General features: G+C 43.1%; 1 protein-coding gene across 1 annotated transcript in view; it reads right to left on the minus strand.

The window, feature by feature from the left end:
- The window catches only part of Ipo9 (importin 9), a 41,448-nt gene extending 26,699 nt beyond the window's left edge, over positions 1-14,749 (minus strand). The window contains exons 1-4 of the mRNA XM_070041836.1: positions 14,579-14,749; positions 2,138-2,199; positions 1,833-1,919; positions 693-894 (exon numbers count right to left, since the gene is read on the minus strand). Coding sequence (XP_069897937.1) covers positions 693-894; positions 1,833-1,919; positions 2,138-2,199; positions 14,579-14,741 — 514 coding nt within the window. The 5' untranslated portion in view covers positions 14,742-14,749. The remainder of the gene's footprint in view (positions 1-692; positions 895-1,832; positions 1,920-2,137; positions 2,200-14,578) is intronic.
- Between the last annotated feature and the right edge of the window lie 2,723 nt (positions 14,750-17,472).

Below are 17,472 nucleotides of genomic sequence, written 5' to 3' on the forward strand. Positions count from 1 at the left end.
TGCCTGGTTTATTATTTGACTGTTCTTAATTTTACCTTGGCTTATTAGAAATAATGTCATTTTAAAATTTAAATTACCAAAACAATCTTTTGAAGTAGACAATTTTAGCATCTTAGAAAAGCAGAGTAGATGAAGGTCAGAGTAAAGCCAGAATATGAACCTGAACTAAATCACTATGCTTTTCTTGTATTTTTTTCTTTTTGTCAGTTATGGGGGCTGAACTTTGGGTCTGTCCCTCAGCTCTTCAGCTCAAGGCTAGCACCCTACCACCTTGAGCCACAGTGCCACTTCCGGCTTTTTTCTGCTTATGTGGTATTGAGGAATCAAACCTAGTGCCTCATGCATGTGAGGCAAGCACTCTACCACTGAGCCAACTTCTCAGCCCCTGCATTTTTCTTTTGGTGCTGGGCCTTATACTCAGCACCTTTGTGCCTGCTAGGTAAACATTCTACCACTGGACTATGCTCCTGGTCTGGTATCTACAAGTGTGAGGTTTGAATGTAGAAGGAGTACTGTGAGACAGTTCCCAGACAAGGGAGCTGGAGGATAGAGATGGAGTCAGATTTTCAGAAAACCAAGGAAAGAACAGCCTCCATAATTAATCTTGCTGGTCTGGGCCACACTGTCCTAGTCTATTAGTGTCCCTGCCACTAGGACCCAAGTACCAATACCAGGGAAGAGGCTTCTGGTACCTGTCAGCACTCGCATGGCTCCATGGACAGCATTTAAGTCTCCGCTCACCAACATCTCCATGAGCAGGTTGAAGAGCTGGGGCCAGGCTTCAGGCCAGTCCCAGTGGGCAATGGCTGACACTGCATAGGCCACACTGGAGCGCACTTTGCTTATTGATTCTCTCAACCCATTGGGCAAGAGCTCCCGGATAACAATTTTTGCCTGTAGAGAAGGAAAGTCACTGACCATTAGATCACATTTTAAGTGATGGGCAGAGCCCAGTCCAGTTTGGAACTATATTAGAGAAACTATGCACAAGAAACAGAACACCAATAGGAAACCCACATACAAATAATCCATTCAGGGTTCATCTGTAACCTCTGAACATGCTGTTTATTAAAGCATCTGTGGCGACAGGTGGCCATCTCAATTAAAAAAGAAAATTCAGTTCCTTAGTTGCAGTGGCCACATTGTAAGTGCTCAAGAGCTGTAGTAGCTCTCATACTGGACATCACAGATGCAAAGATTCCAATTCCAAAGTCTTGTTCTAATCTTGTAACTCCGTATTTCTTGAGGAACCAAGAGTGTTATATAGTACAGCAGTAAATAGAAACATTGTTTCACTTAATTCTCAAAAGACTCTAGTAAAGTTGATTTTTTTTTTTTTTTGTTGGTCGTGGGGCTTGAACTCTGGGCCTGGGCACTGTCCCTCAGCTCTTCAGCTCAAGGCGAGCGCTCTACCACTTGAGCTACAGCGCCACTTCCGGTTTTCTGGTGGTTTATTGGAGATAGGACTCTCACGGTCTCTCCTGCCCGGGCTGGCTTTGAACCGCGATCCTCAGATCTCAGCCTCCTGAGTAGCTAGGATTATAGGCGTGAGCCACCAGCACCCGGCTTTAAAGTTGATATTTTAATTCTAACTTTAGAAATTTAGAGGCTCGGAAGCTAAATATGTTCCCAAATACTTCACAGCCTGTAAAGGGCAGAAATGGAATACAGGTTGATACTCAAACTCTCTTACCTATGGCATAGAACCCATAATGCCAGCCATCAATCTCCTTTTCTGCCTTGTCCTTTCTGCTCCATGTGATCAAAGAAATTTGATAGCTTAATCTATGTCAGTCCTCATGTAGGTAGACTAATAAAGAAACTGTCTTTACCCTTTCTGTAGTTTCAGGAGGCCTAAATTTCTCTGATTGGGCACACCAGTGAGTCTCCACATACTGCTTCAAGATGACTGATGCCAGCTGTGAAGAGAATAAGCCAAGAAGTGCAGCAAGAAACACTTACTTTTTTTCACACATAAAAACCACATACATTGCTTGATACATTTGAATCATATCTAAATCTGGTATAAAAATCATGGGCTATTTATAAAATGGCCTTATTTTTTTCCTTCCCATAAGAAAAGTTTCATTATCAAGCAAAGGGAAATCAGTTAGAAGCTGGGTCCGTCTGGACTTACCTGACGAATTGCCAGTGCCCCCTGGGGATCTACGGTCAGCTCTGCCAAGTGAACTCCAAATTCTGAAAAGAGAAAATTGTACTGTGAGTCTAAGAGCATTTGGAAAAGCCATAGCAATTTACTGAGCTCTAACTGTGATGCCAACAACCAACTTCAACGATTGCTTCTAAAAGTGCTGGTAACTGCTAAGGTTGATTCCCTTCAATAGAGAAACAAATGGCCACGCAGAGCCTGATTTCTTGCCACGAATAGTCCCAGCACCCTCTCATTTTCTCCAGTTGTTGCATGGCGCCTTCCTGCTAGCTTCCATCCAAGATGGTAACCCTCTCCTCTCAGACCAATGAATGTAGTAAATGAAAGGAAACTGGGACTCTAACTCCAAGGAGAACTTGAAAGACTGTGATTTCAGGGGTTTCCTAGATATATAGTAATCAGATATGAAATGACTAGGTCTGAGACAACCTGGCTTCAATGAACATCCTAAAAATACAAGTACTGCAAATAGTACTCTTTGTTGGGGGCATTTTGCTGATGGGGTCACACTATGTAGCCCAAGCTGGTCCAGAACTCACAATCCTCCTGCCTCTGCCTCCTAAGGGCTGGGATTACAGAAGAGCACCACCATACCTAACAACAGTAATCTTGAGCAGCATAAACTTGAAATACAGATCTAATTCCAAATGAATCAGCTATTTTTTTAAACTCTTATTCATGAAAGGAAGAAGAATGAAGGACCAGGGTGCCTCACAATTTTCACCTATCTCCTAAACTAGATACAATATCGTCTAATACGGCAGCCATCAGGACATGGGCTGTGTGTGAAATAGGGTCAATGAGAACTGAGATGGCTGTAAATGTAAAAACACACCTCAGGTTTCATACTTAGGAAAACAAAAGCAAAATATCTTCATAATTTTTGCACTGTTTATATGTTGAAATAATACTTTGCATACATCAGGTGGGCATGATGGCAAACTCCTGTAATCCTAGCACTTGGAAGCAGAGACAGTAAGACAGAGTTTGAGGTTAGCCTGGTTTATATGTGCCTTAAAACAAAACAAAACAACTACAAAACATACAGGCTCAAAGCAGGCACTGGTAACTCACATCTGTAATCCTAGTGACTCAGGGGACTAAGATCTGAGGATGTAGGTTTAAAGCCAGCCTGGGCAGGAGGGTCCCTGAGATTTTTATCTCTAATGGTAGAGAACTGGCCTTTAGCAAAAAACAAAAGCAAAAACAAAAACAAAAAAAGCAAAAAAAGCTCAAGGGCAGTTCCCAGGCTCTGGGCCTGGAACAGAAAACAAAAAAGTACAGGCTCAAGACTTGGGCAATTTTAGGTTCAAATCCTGAGTTACCGTGTTTGTTTATATGTAGGCTGATTTACCCTCTTAAATTTCAATCTCCTCATGCACAAAGTAAGAATGGTGTCAATATATCACACAGTGCTGTGAGGCTGTAATGACTCACCCAGTGCTTAGCACAGTACCTGCCACAGAGTAACAACCCAAAGGAAAAACAATTACTTTTGCTGTTATTATTTTTACTGCTCATCCTGAGTACATTGTTCAGCTTTCCTACCTATGTAACTTAAGTTATTTTGACTTAAATTTATGCAGAGGTTTTACAGTTTGAACAAGAATATTAAAAGTGACAGCCAGTCCTGCAAGCACCCAGGGTTGATACATTGTATTACTGGAGCTATCAACCTTCATACATATTTGTCTGCTTTTCCCTTTGTAATCAACCAAATTCTCACTCACTGATTTTAGCCTCCATCTGTGAATGCTGCCTGCCACAATCATCATGTGGCTGCCTGCCTAATGCTGACTCTGTATTTCCTTTATTCACTTCACTTACTTGCTAGAATTCTCCTATAAGGAAGAACTATCCCATCTTTATTCAATTATTCATTTTCATCAGTATAGAGTCATGTTGTTTTATAGGTTTTAACCCAATACTATTACTGTTTATTTATGGCTCAATTGTTCTAGCTTGGTCATTGGAACTCTTCTCAGTTGGCACCTGAGTGTTCCACAGACCCCCATCCTTTAGCACTTCCTGAAATGATCAGATGATCTAGGCTCATCTTCTATTTTCTCTGCCCAAACCCTGGGATCAAGTTCTCCATGGGATCAAGTTCTCCAAGAAGCCAGTGTGCTCCTCTGAGGAGAATGGAATTCAGAAACCAAGATATAGACACTGGGTATGCAAGTGGCGCTATTCTTAGGCCTTCCTAGAGAACAGAGCTTCTAAATCGGAACACTTGCAGGTTCATCCATTACAACCTGCTTCACATTATCTGTAATATATTTATCTGTCCAATTTTAGAATATAAATTACAGAAATAAAGGATCTATTAACTAAAGTATAATTTCTGTGTACAGTTCTTTTTGATTTTAGCTAGAAAATAATCAAATACAATTCTCCAAAGTTACTTAAACTAGCGGGGTGCCAGTGGCTCACGCCTATAATCCTAGCTACTAAGGAGGCTGAGATCTGAAGATCATAGTCCAAAACCAGCCCAGGCAAGAAAGTCCCTGAGACTCTTATCTCCAATAAACCACCATAAAATGGGAAGTGGCACTGTGGCTCAGGTGGTAGAGTGATAGCTTTGAGCTGAAGAGCTCAGAGACAGTGCCCAGGCCCAGGGTTCAAGCCCTAAGACCAACAGACCAAAAAAAAAAAAGTTACTTAAACTAGTTCTTTTGTTCCTCATCCCCCAATAATGTTTATATTATTAATTTGTAACACAGGCTCATTTGTTAATCTTTGTGTCCCATTTTGTGTTCAACCTTACAATTTGACTTCATCATTAACGTTTGGGTACATGTGAACCACTACTATGATTCTCATAGTCAAAACTATACCAAGGCTGTGCCATAGTCAAAAACTATATATTCTAGCCAGATACCAGTGGCTCTCCTGTAATCCTAGCTACTCAGGAGGCTGAGCTGTGAGGATCAAGGGATTTTGGATTTGTCTGCCTAGGCAAATCTTAGCCTCAGATCTTGGCCCCCTTAGCCAGTATTAGAGGCATGAGCCATCAGCACCTAGCAGTCTGAGTTTCCAATAATATGGTAAAAGCATAATTTTTAGATTGTTATTGTAAGTTAATATTAAAAATTCAAAATAGATTTTCAATCAGACAGTTAAAAGAGATACTGAGAGCTGGGCACCAGTATCTTATGCCTGTAATCCTAGCAGCTTAGGAGGCTGAGATCTGAAGATGTACTTTGAAGCCAGCCCAGAGAGAAAAGTCCCCATGAGACTCTTATCTCCAATTAACCACTCAAAAACTGGAAGTGGAGCTGTGGCTCAAAGTGGTAGAGCACTTGCCTCGAGCAAAAGAGCTCAAGAGACAGCACCCAGGCCTGAATTCAAGCCCCACGGCCAACAACAACAACAAGAACAATAAAGATACTGTGAAATAAAAGACTTTTGTGAAGGGGTTGAAAGGAATTGAGACTATACAGTTTAAATAAATTTGAACCACTGTCTTTCCTATGAAAGCTCCCACACTCATCATTCTAAGGGGAAAGCAGCCATGTACTTCCCATCAGTCCACACAGCACCATCGAAGGATCATGGGAGCACAAAGAGCAGGCAAACTTTATACTTTGGTGGTCCTTTGTCAAGTCTACTTTTCAGAGATAAGCATGTCTTGGATTTATTGTCTCCACATCTATGTCAGGAGAACACTGGACTCTGGTGATGATCACAAGAATGGGGATCTCTTCTCTCCAAAATAACCCCCCCAAGCCCTGAATTCCACAAACCATCTAGACTGTAAGGGATGGCAAGTATAAGAGACCATCAGAATATTAAAACTTCTAATGGAAAGAAGAGAGGAAAAGTGAGCAAATGCAGTCATTATAAATTCATTGCACATTTATGAAACAGACCTACACAACTTGAGGGTAGTGAAAATGGAGAACACTAGAAGGGATAGCACTGATCAAGATGCACTGTATTCTGTCCAAAGAGAAATGTACTTATTACTTGACTTAGGAAACAGTAACTCCTCCGTACAATACCTTAATAACAAGAAAATTATATTTTAAAAAGATACACTGTACTCATAATCTGATATATAGAATTGTAGTTTCTTTGCATAACCAACTAATAATAATAAAATTTCTGATAGGTCAGAGTTCTAGGCCAGGCAAAGGATTTTCTCTAAAAGTTTAGAACCTTTCATAAGAAGAAGCCTGAGGGCTGGGAAGGTAGCTCAGCGGTAGAGTGCATGCCTTGCAAGCATGAGGCCCTGGGTTCGATTCCTCAGCACCACATAAACAGAAAAAGCCGGAAGTGGTGCTGTGGCTCCAGTGGTAGAGCGCTAGCCTTGAGCTGAAGAGCTGAGGGACAGCTCCCAGACCCAGAGTTCAGGCCCCATGACCAGCAAAAAAAAAAAAAAGAAGAAGCCTGAAAGCCAGGCACTGGTGGTTCACACCTGTAATCCTAGCTACTCAGGAGGCTGAGATCTGAGGATCACAGTTCCAAACCAGCCCAGGCAGAAAAGTCTGTGAGACTATCTCCAATAAACTACTCAGAAAAAGCCAGGAGTGGCGCTGTGGCTCAAAGCAGTGGGGCACTGGCCCAAATAAGCTCAGGGACAGTGCCCAGGCCCTGAGTTCAAGCTCCAGAACTAGCAAACAAACAAACAAACAAAAAAAAAAAAAAACCTGAAATCCTCATCAACATGAATGCCCACTCAAGAGCCTTATCAGAAAGAAAACTGTTGACGAACATCATTACTGTTAATTAAGACAAATTTTAAAATAGAATGAACAGAATATATCAACAGTTTCCCAAAGTTTCAAATCTGACAATCCCCCAAATTCAAAGATTTAATTTGCATTAGGCTAGAGTGGACATTAGGGGAAATATAAATTATCATCACATGTAACTCAGTTTATTCTGCCTAGACAACATATGCATTAGAAACACAGGTATACTAGTCACCACTGAGGGGCATGTTTTAGTCAAGTTACTCCTGTACAATGCTCATTTATGCATAGTAAAACTCCTATTTAAATTTTTTTACTTCACAGAGACTATACATTTTTTTTTGTTTTAAAGCTGTACTGGAGGTTTGAACTCAAGACCTCACACTTAGCTAGGCTTGTGTTATACCACTAAGCTGTACTTCAGCACTACGCAAACTTTTCTGAAGTGCTGTTTTAAGTGGATCTGTAAAAGAAACAAACAAAAAAAACACCTGTGGGGGGGGAGGGGTTTGAGAGATTTCCAGTTTTACTGATTAGTGTTTTTTGGGCCGGTCGTGGGGCTGGAACTCTGGGCCCGGGCACTGTCCCTCAGCTCTTCAGCTAAGGCTAGTGCTCTACCACTCGAGCCACAGAGACACTTCCAGTTTTCTGAGTGTTTATTGGAGATAAGAGTCTCATGGACTTTTGTGCCTGGCTGGTTTTGAACCAGGATCCTCAGATCTCAGCTTCTTGAGTAGCTAGGATTACAGGTATGAGCCACCAGCGCCTGGCTTGATTAGTACTCTTAATATAACTTGGTCTTTTGTGTGTGTGCTGGTACTAGGATTTGAACCCAAGGTCTTGTGCTCTTCAGTTTTTTTGCTCACAGTTGTTGCTATGCCTTCTCTTCCTACTTTTTGGCTGGTTAACTGGAGATAAGACTTTATCAGATTTAGATATCTGGTCTAGCGTTGAACCTCAGTCCTTAGACTCAGTCGCCAGAGAAAGTAGGATTATAGGTATGAGTCATTAATGCCTTTCTTTAGAAAGCATAAGAAAGAACAGCTGAATAACTTTCTGCGTAATGATTAAGACAAGGAAAACACAAGAAATACAGACATATGTAGCTGTTTTGTTTTGCTAGGAAAGGATCAATTAAGATAAAGGTAAAATTTAATCAATTAAGTTAAACCAAAGGGGAACACTCCCAAGAAGGTCATCAAGAAGCTAGCTTTCTAAGTCACTTCTGTTAGGAAATTTAATTTCTCTGTTTCTTTTTCCAAGGTTAATCTAGATTAATCTAAATTCTCACCCTGACTCTAGTAGGTTTTTTTCTTTTGTGGTGCTGGAGACTGAAACTACATTCTTGATTATACCTCCACTCCAATTGGGAATGGAATCCTCTGACTTCCTTTTCTTTTAAAAAATCTCAGTGGTTCTAGGGTTTTGAACTCAGGGCCTTGTGCTTGTTAGGCAGGCCTTCTTTCACTGGAGCCAGGCAGTGGTCACTCCCTCTGACTTCCTTTCTAAGAAATCTTTTGACTTTCATTTTCTAGTCTCATTCTCTGCACCAGACTCATTTTCAGTTTTTCGTCTTTTGCTCCCCTTATTATCCGTGTTCCCCTTTCTCTCCTTTCAGAACACTTGGTAAAAAATATCTATTATAACTTGACATAAAGAAAAATTCAAGGATCATGGAAGACAAAGTATAAGTTAAGAAATATATACCACTATAAGGAAATTCACTGAAAGCTACTAAACAATGAGGAGTAAGGAGGAAGAGAGAGCAACAGATGAGGTTCATCTGGCTGAATTATATATGCATATGTGAATTACCATGGTGAAACTCCTTTGCACAATTAATATATACACTAAGAAATGAATGAAAAAAAGGAAGAATGACAGGAAGGTAAAACAAGCTATGTTGAGGGGGCGGGGAGGGTAGTGAAAGGAGGGTGAATATGCTGAAGTATTTCAATTGTATGTGTGAAAATAGAACAATGAAACCTAGTGAAAGTGTTTCAAGAAGTGGAGAGTGTGTATGATTGAGATGCATTGTATCTATGTGTGGGAATATCACAATGAAATCCCCCCATTTTACACTAATATATGCTAATAAAATTCTTGGAAAGAAAGGAATACATGTTGCTGGTCTTAAGAGTCTATTAGAGAGACATGAGACAAGGTAGTGCTTTTCAACTTTGGGAAGAACAGCGAACAAAGCCTGGAGGACAGTTTTCAAGCCTCCTATTTCTCATATGGGTTGCTAAGAATCACAAAACCACGGCTGAAAGTAAAAAGAAAACTCTATCACTGGCCTTTTTCCTAGCGTGGCCGCCTTCCGCTTGGCTCAGTGCTGCCACATGCCCAGGAGTGCGTCTGGATCCTTGAGGGGTGCCCTTCGCAGGTGGACTTAGGCTATACTGCAAAAGAGCCAGAAAAGTGCCCATGAGAACCAGAAAGCAAACTCCCAGCTAGCAGGAACATCTACGCTTCTAAGCAAGAAATCAACATTGGTGATTGAGCAGCATGTAAATGCTAGGAGAGGTAAGGGAGAGAGAATTCTCCGCACCTTTTAGCTCAACATAATGGTGGCAGAGTAAAGAAAAAAAAATGTATTCATTGTAACCTATCTGCTGGGAACAAGACAGAAAAGACTGGGCTTGAGGGTAGAGTTCAGTGGTCAAATGCCTATCATGCATCAAGTCCTGGGTTCAATCTCCTGCAGAGCAGTAAATACATAGAACAGAACAAAAAGAAAAGACTAAGGTAAGGCCAAATGATGGAGGAAATATCCTTTCCTTTCTAATAGGTAAAACAAGAAACAAAAGAAGAAAATGACAGTCTAAATCTAGTTATATTAGAAAGTCTGTCATTCTGGTTGGAGAATTAAAGCTTGTATGTGAAAGTAACTCATACCAACACTTAGGAGAGCTTTTCTTCAAGGAAAAAGAAGGAAAGAACCTCATTCTGAGATATAAAAAAATGAAAGCATTAATATGACAAAAAAAAAAAGCGGCGACTTTCTTAAAAAACCATGAACTAATTGTAAGTAGTAACAAAACAAAGCGTTGAGAAAGTGGAGAATATTAAAATTCTGAGATAAGAAACCCTTGGCAGTTTAGTCTCTTCAGTCTTTCTAATCACTCTGCTTGCAAAAGGCTCAATGGGACCCTGCCTCAGAATAAAAGGGAATTAGATAAGCATACTAACAATCAAAAAGCCTTTTATTTTTACCCTTTTAAGTAGAACTAAATTTTGGCAAACTCTGTTGATCAAACTCAAAAATCTCATTTCTCCTAAGAAAACTGCAAGGTAAAAATTACCTGCTAACCACTGTACAGCACAGGGACTTCCCAGTATGTAGTTCACCTCAGTTCAAGATGGGAGTGCTATCTAAACAAGGTGATAACCAGCACCGTGGCTTACCAGGTTGCCCTTACATCTAAGTGACTAGGGAAAGTAGCAAATTTAAGAGTCAAGAAAATCTTTCCAGGATACAAGATGAAACAAATGATCTTGCTCTTATTCATATTGAAATATTTTGAGTCAAATGTATCTCTCACATACACATGTACATGAGAGAAAAAGAAAGGCAACTACTCTGGGAAATAGAAAGATTAATTGTAGGTAAGTTATTTTTCAGAAAATATCAGCTGGCAGATGGTCAGGATAAACTCTAGAAACTCAATTACATAAGCTCACTGCCTAGGAAAGCTCATGCCTAGCATGAGCAAGACTATGGCATCTACTCCTCAGTACAGAAAAAAGGTACCATTTATGGTATAATTTGGTCAAAGCAAGCCAACTTTTCTTGTCCTTCTTTTATTTTTTATTTTTTTTGGCCCTGGTCCTGAGGCTTAAACTCAGGGTCTGGGCACTGTCCCTGAACTTTTATGCCGAAGGCTAGCACACTTAACACTTGAACCACAGCTCCACTTCCTCCTTTTTGGGGAAGATAATTGGAAATATGAGTGAGTCTCAAGGAATTTCCTGCCCATGCTGGCCTCATACCTCCATCCTCAAATCTCAGCCTCCTAAACAGCTAGGATTTTAGGTGTGAGCCACTGGTGCTCAGCTTTTGTCTATCCTTTTAAATGGAAGTTGGTAATTGACCAGTACCCTTTCTCCACAAATGAGAGATTCTCCCACTTGAATCTTCAAGACTAAGGCTAATTGGCAAAGGAAGTGTCATACTCTTTTGGCAAAAGGAGCAAACTAGTTAATCTTAAGGACAAAATGGGACCAGTCTCTTAGGTGAAGCAGTAATAAATGGCTCACAAAAACACAGTTATTTGACAGGGCAAGAGGGACTGTATTTGATTATAATCAAACTTTGGATCTTATGGAAACAGAAAAGGATAAAAACAAGAACAAAACCCCCAAACTGCCAAACTACAAACAATACATAACAACTTCCAGATTTCTTATTAGCTTCCAGTCTTAGAAAAGAGTGGTTTAGTCAGGTGCTGGTGGCTCATGCCTGTAATCCTAGCTACTCAAGAGGCTGAGCGCTGCAGATTGTAGTTCAAAGCCAGTCTGGGCAGAAAAGTTGGTGAGACTTTTATCTCTAATAAACTTTCCCCAAAATGCTGAAAGTGAAGCTCTGTCTCAAGTAGTAGAGCACTAGCCTTGAGCAAATGAGGCTCCGAGATATTATCCAGCTGAGTTTAAGCCCCAGGACCAGCAAAAGAGTGAGAGCGAGAGAGGAGAGAGAAGGTAAGAGGGAGTGAAAAGAGAGGGAGAAGGTTTTCTAGGATTGAAAAGCAAAGTTTGTTCTACTGGAACAAAATGAGAATGAAGCCAAGTGTGGGCTCGAGCCTGTAATCCTAGTTAGCTGGGAGATGAGAGCCAGGAAACTTTTGTGAGATTCCTTCTCAACCAATGACTGATATATGTCTATTATCAAAGCTATAGGGTAAACACAACAGCTGGGTACCACTGTCGTCACCAGCGACACAGGAAGCACAAGCAGGAGGAACACAGCCCAGGCAGAGCCAGGAATAAAGCATACCTTGAAAATAGCCAATGCAAAAAGGGACTGGAGGTAAGGCTCAAGTGGTAGAACACTTGCTAAGCAAATCTAAAGCCCCTATGACCTATTTTCATGTAAAGGGCTGCAGTGCTAGAGAGGGATCTATGATATCATGTTCAGACAGTATCTGAGAGTCAAGCAATATAAGAATGGGGGTGCTCTGACCCCGGTAGCAAAGAAAACTTATTCAAAGCCACCAAAGTATAGGGATGCCCTGTCTAAGGAATGAACCACCATCTTCCACCCAAAGACAGAGTGAACAGTTACAGATTTTTGTTGTTGCTGCTGTTTCGATAAACACAGGAATTAGACTATTATTGTAAAGACACAAATATCCTCTAAAGGGTCCGACTCCAGACCTAGTCCAACCCTTTAACTACATTTATGCCTGAGTCATAGACCTTATTACTGAACCACCAATATCAGATTACAGTATCAAAGCCTTTCCATACCTCTCACAGAACACCCCACAGAACATCACCAGTAAGTTATGAGGAGGAAGAAGAGAGTTGAGAGGGAGTCCATGTATTTCTCCATCAATGGCCTAGACCAAAACTCTGCACTTCTTGAAAATTTTAAAAATGTTTACTTTTTGATGATTTTGTCTTCTTTTATGTATGGTGTATTCAAGTGTAAAAGTGCAACAGTGAAGTTCACTGGACACTGATGAAAGTGAACTATACAACTCATGGGCAGGGACAGGAGGGAACAAAAGACATTGTATGAAAGGAAATGGCCCTGACTTATGTTACTGTAATCCCTCTGCACATCACCTTTATAATCATAAAGTAAATTAATTAAAAAAGAATTTAAACATAAAAAAGGAAAATTTTATTTTTTATTTCAAGATCCCTCAAGATGAAGAACGTAGGAGACCAGAACTTCAAGAAGACATTATGAAGTTTGTAATGCCTAGATGAGATCATGGCTTCTGGTTAGAGCTGAAGAAATGAGAACTGGGTGCTGGTGGTTTACACCTGTAATCATGGCTACGCAGGAGGCTGAGATCTGAGGATTGAGGTTCAAAGCTAGCCCAGCCAAGTCCATGAGATTCATCTCCAATGAAGCACTCACCCACACCCACACAAAAGCCAGAATAAAAGCAAAAAAGCTCATAGACACCACACAAGCTCTGAGTCCAAGCACCAGGACCAGCAAAAAAAAAAAAAAAAAAAAAAAAAAAAAAAAAAGCCAAGGTCCACCTTTCATAGTAAGGGTTACACTTGCATCTAGGGAAATAAGTCATACTGGGTATCACTTGAGGAGGTTTTAGTTTGAAGCAATTTGCATCATATCATCAAGTTAACTCAAGTAGCAAACTAAATTTGATGAGATTTTCTTTGTTTTGTCATTCCTCTTTCCAACCCCAGGCAGAGATATTTAATGTGAATAAAGGAATTTTACCTAATAGGTTATAAAAACTCCTTCAGATGAATTTAGGCCTGGCTTTCAGTTTTCTCCCACTTAGTTGTTACTCCTCTTGTAGGGTCTGATAATGTTATACAATAACAATTACAAGTAGTCTTTCAAAACAGTGCAGACATAATCTGTTAGATCCCAATGGTAATATATTTGCCGCAGAAAGAAACTTGTTTCTAATATCCCTTTCATGTCATAATAAAATATGTCACTTAAGTTCATGGGAAATGGTTGTCCTCATTTCTTTTCAATGAAAGTAAGTCTAGTAGGAGCATTATTAACCCAAGGCGTTGAGGGTGGCTGGCCGGACAATGGGCAATTTCCCGGCTCTCTGCAGAGGCCTAAATTTCAGGAAGGGAGAGGAAATATTTCTTAAGGCTAGGGGATCCTGAAGACTTGGGAGTTCCAGTGACTCTCTTCAAGACAAATTCATTCTATAAATACTCACAAGTTGTGTGTGTGTGTGTGTGTGTGTTTCCCACTTCTCCGGTTGCAGGATTAAATTGTTCTTTGTAAAGTGGCTACAATGGGTTTGAGGAAAGCCCACTCAGCAGGAAGGGAACAGGAAAAACCTCAAACGAATAGTTTTTCACTTTTTTCTCCAGCTCTGTTCAAGCACATACTAGGAGATCGGGGACAAAGAATTAAAAAAAAAAAACAAAAAAACAAAGGAAGCTCGGATCCTCCACACCGAAAAATGCATAGATCCATTTAATAACTGCTGGTAAGCAGCACCGTGGAGTGCGGGGAGCTGCGCGTGCATTTCGTTTTCCGGGGCAAACGCGCAGTGGACGGACGAGCTGGCGGGTGGAACGCTGGGGAGGCAGAAACTTGGGCGATGACACCCGCTGCGCTCTGAGCTGAGCCGCCGGCCCGGGGCCCGGCCCCGCGCGCCGCTGGAGCTAGGAGTTCCCTCTCCTCCCACCCCGCTACCACCGGGCCGGGGAAGAGAGAGAGAAAGCAAACGATCATCCCGGACGCGCGACCCACCAACAGCGCGGAGCCGAGCTCCGTGGCGGTCCTCCGCAGACCTAGCCTGCAGCCTCCGCGCTCCCACCGCTCCCGCCCGGGCCCTGGGGACGCGCCGCCCGCCCGCCCCGCCCCGCCCCGCCCGGAGGCCTCCTTACCCCCCCCCCCCCCGGCGCTCCGGCTCCCGGCGCCCGCGTCTCCGCGGGCTCGGACTCCCGCCGGGCCTGCGGGGCCCCGGGCTGCGGCCGGCGAGTCGTGCGTCCGGGGCCCAGGTCCCAGCGGTCCTCGTGACGGTCCCGCCTCACTCACCCTCCGTCACCTCCAGCACCTTGATCTGCTCCTCCGCGGCCGCCCGCACCTCCTGCACCGGGGACAGGATCCCGGTGAGCGTATCCACCAACGCCTCCTTCAGCCCCTGTGCGACCGGACCCGGCAGCCCCGAGGCCGTACCAGCTGCTGCCGCTGCCGCCATCTTCGCCCCCCGCCCCCAGCAGCCCGCCAGCCCCGCGGCCGGGACCCGCCACTGTATGACGGCTCCCGCGTGCGGCCAATCCGCGAAGCTGCGCCTGCGCACCAGCGGACGCAGGCGCGGTGGGCGTGGCATGGGCCTAAGCCTCCTGAGACAGCGCCCCCTGCCTCCTGGAAGAGAACTGCACGTTTGTTGGCAATGATCGGTGGGTTTGGGGGGAGGGTCCCAGAGAGGTCAGTGGCTTCCCCAAAGTCTCACTGTGCGTTAGCGGGCTCACTGAGAATAAAGGCCATGATATATGTTTAACTCGCGGGCCTTTCGAAGATAAGATTCAAGTGGGGTGGAAATGGATGTAATAGGGGACTTCAGGAGAGGGTCTGAATCAGACATAGCGTCTACTTCAAATTACCCCCACCCACTCTCACACAAAATAAATGCTCACTTTTCCTTAATTCGGGGATCTATACCACATAGAATGTTTTACTTTTTGCTTATGTGGTGCTGAGGAATAGAACCCAGGGCCTCATACATGCAAGACAAGCGCTTAACCACTGAGCCACCTTCCCAGCCCCACAGAATCATTTTTATGTGATTGAATCCTATTAGCTGAGAACGTTTAAGGTTCTTTCCTCCCCCCCTCCCCCCCCGCCAAAAATGGCTGGTCCTTTGAGAGGTGGGAGGATAGGAGGAGAAGAATAGTTTGGTATAGCTCTCTGGGGTTGGTAGTAGACAGTGGTCTCCCCTATGGAGATAATACCCTCAATCCGTAGGAAAGCAGGTGAAGGGTACTGGAGTAAAGGTTTAAAACTGCAGGACAGGGGAGCAAGCCTGTAATGGCAAAGGGATGGATGTCATATGAGGTTGGAACAGAGGAACAGGCCATCTCTTGGTAAGCTGTTAAGGCTTAGTGCTTTACAAGTGGTTTCTAGTCAACACTGCTCTCATCCCCAAGTGGGAAGGAAACCAGTTTGAGCAACTCCTAGGACAGTTTCAAGACTGCTAAGTGGATACTAACTGAAGATTAAGCCGTCTCATCAGAGAATTTTTTTCCAAAATGCCTTCTTGATTTATTGTGGGGTGTGCTCTGAACACATTTGCCACCTCCCATGTGAGGAGAACAGAGGTGGTTTGTATTACTTCCATCACTCCCTGCCCCCCTTTTTTTTCCTACCATAACCTGTTTATAGGGAAAAGACTGCTGCTAGGGCCTGCAACTCCAGAATGGAGAAGAAGACTTAATTTCCTTTTCCTCATAGCCAGAAGCTGGCATATTTTCAAACTTAGTGGCATTGTGGATGGGAGGGCTCAAGAACCTTGACTTTAGGACAGGGCACCTTGAATTTTGGCAGACACTCTGTCTACAATGTGCAAGGTACAACCCCCTCCCCCCAACTCCCAACCAAAGATGTTGAGAGACTCCTGCTCAAGAATCGAGGCCCAGAGATTTCCCAAGCAGGTGAGTTCTGCTTTTGAGTTAGGCAAATGACATATGGAAGTTTCTCCTTTCGGATCAAGCAATGAGCCATAAAATAAATGGAGACAGAAACCAGACAGAGAGGGAGCTAAGAAAGCCAGTGGACAATACAGGAGATACTTTATTGAAACGCAAATGGCATGGAACAGATGAATCTTGCTAGGAGAAGACATGCCTGATGGAGAGAGGGCCCAGGGCAGGGCTCTCTATGATGATGGAGGAAGGCCTCTTCAGCTGGCCTAGGCATGAGTTTAATTTTCAACCAATTTGTTATTTAAAATGAATCACTGAGGGGACAGCCCAGCTCTCTTCATGATTGTTACCGCAACTATATACATTGCTTTACTTTCCAGATTTAATTTTGCCTTTTGCACACACTGGATATAAAAGGAAGTAGGTTGAAAGAGGTGAGGGTCAAATCATGTGCGCGCGCGCGCGCGCGCGCGCACACACACACACACACACACACACACACACACACTCTGGTTTGGGTTGTGTCTAATAAATTAAAAAAAGATTTGTGAAAATTCCTGCCCACCTTCCACCTGAGGAGTGCCATGCTTTTGAGAAAGACTCCACTGTTTAAACAATGCTACCTAAAACAAGATGGGGAAGGAAGAAAGGAAGCTAGCAGGGCAAAATGCTTTCTTACAAACGCTTTGTTAATAACAAAATTGAACAAAAAGAACATTAGCAGTAGCCAAGAGACCAGCTGCCCTACGGACCTTGTTCCTTCTACTTTCCTACCTTCCTTGTCAGACAAATAGCAGTGCGGCACAGGAAATGGCGGGGAGTGGGGAACCTATCTTCTGGAGATGGCTTTAGCACTATTATTTTATACTTGCCTTTCTCAGACTTTAGTCCTTTCTCCCAAGAGCCCAGTGCCAGAGCTTGGTAGACTGAGCGCTCTTGTGCTGCTCTGCGCTACTCCACACAATGCTCACGGGAAAACCTGAACACACTTGGAACAAAACCAGTTCATGCTAAATGGCCTTAGTCAACTCCATGGGCTCATCTGGGAGTTGGAAAACCTATGAAGCACCTTTCAGATTATTTTTGGCGGTCATGGGGCTTGAACTTGGGCCTGGGAGCTGTCCCTGAGCTCTTCAGCTCAAGGCAAGCACTCTAGCACTTGAGCCACAGCACCAATTTGTTTTCTGGTGGTTAATGAGCTTTAAGAGTCTTATGGATGTTCCTGCCGGGGCTGGCTTTGAACCTTGATCCTCAGATCTCAACCTCCTGAGTAGCTAGGATTATAGG

The sequence above is a fragment of the Dipodomys merriami genome, unplaced genomic scaffold (genome assembly GCF_024711535.1).
Source record: "Dipodomys merriami isolate MVZ:Mamm:240054 unplaced genomic scaffold, mDipMer1.0.p SCAF_31, whole genome shotgun sequence".
Taxonomy (NCBI): Eukaryota; Metazoa; Chordata; class Mammalia; order Rodentia; family Heteromyidae; genus Dipodomys; species Dipodomys merriami.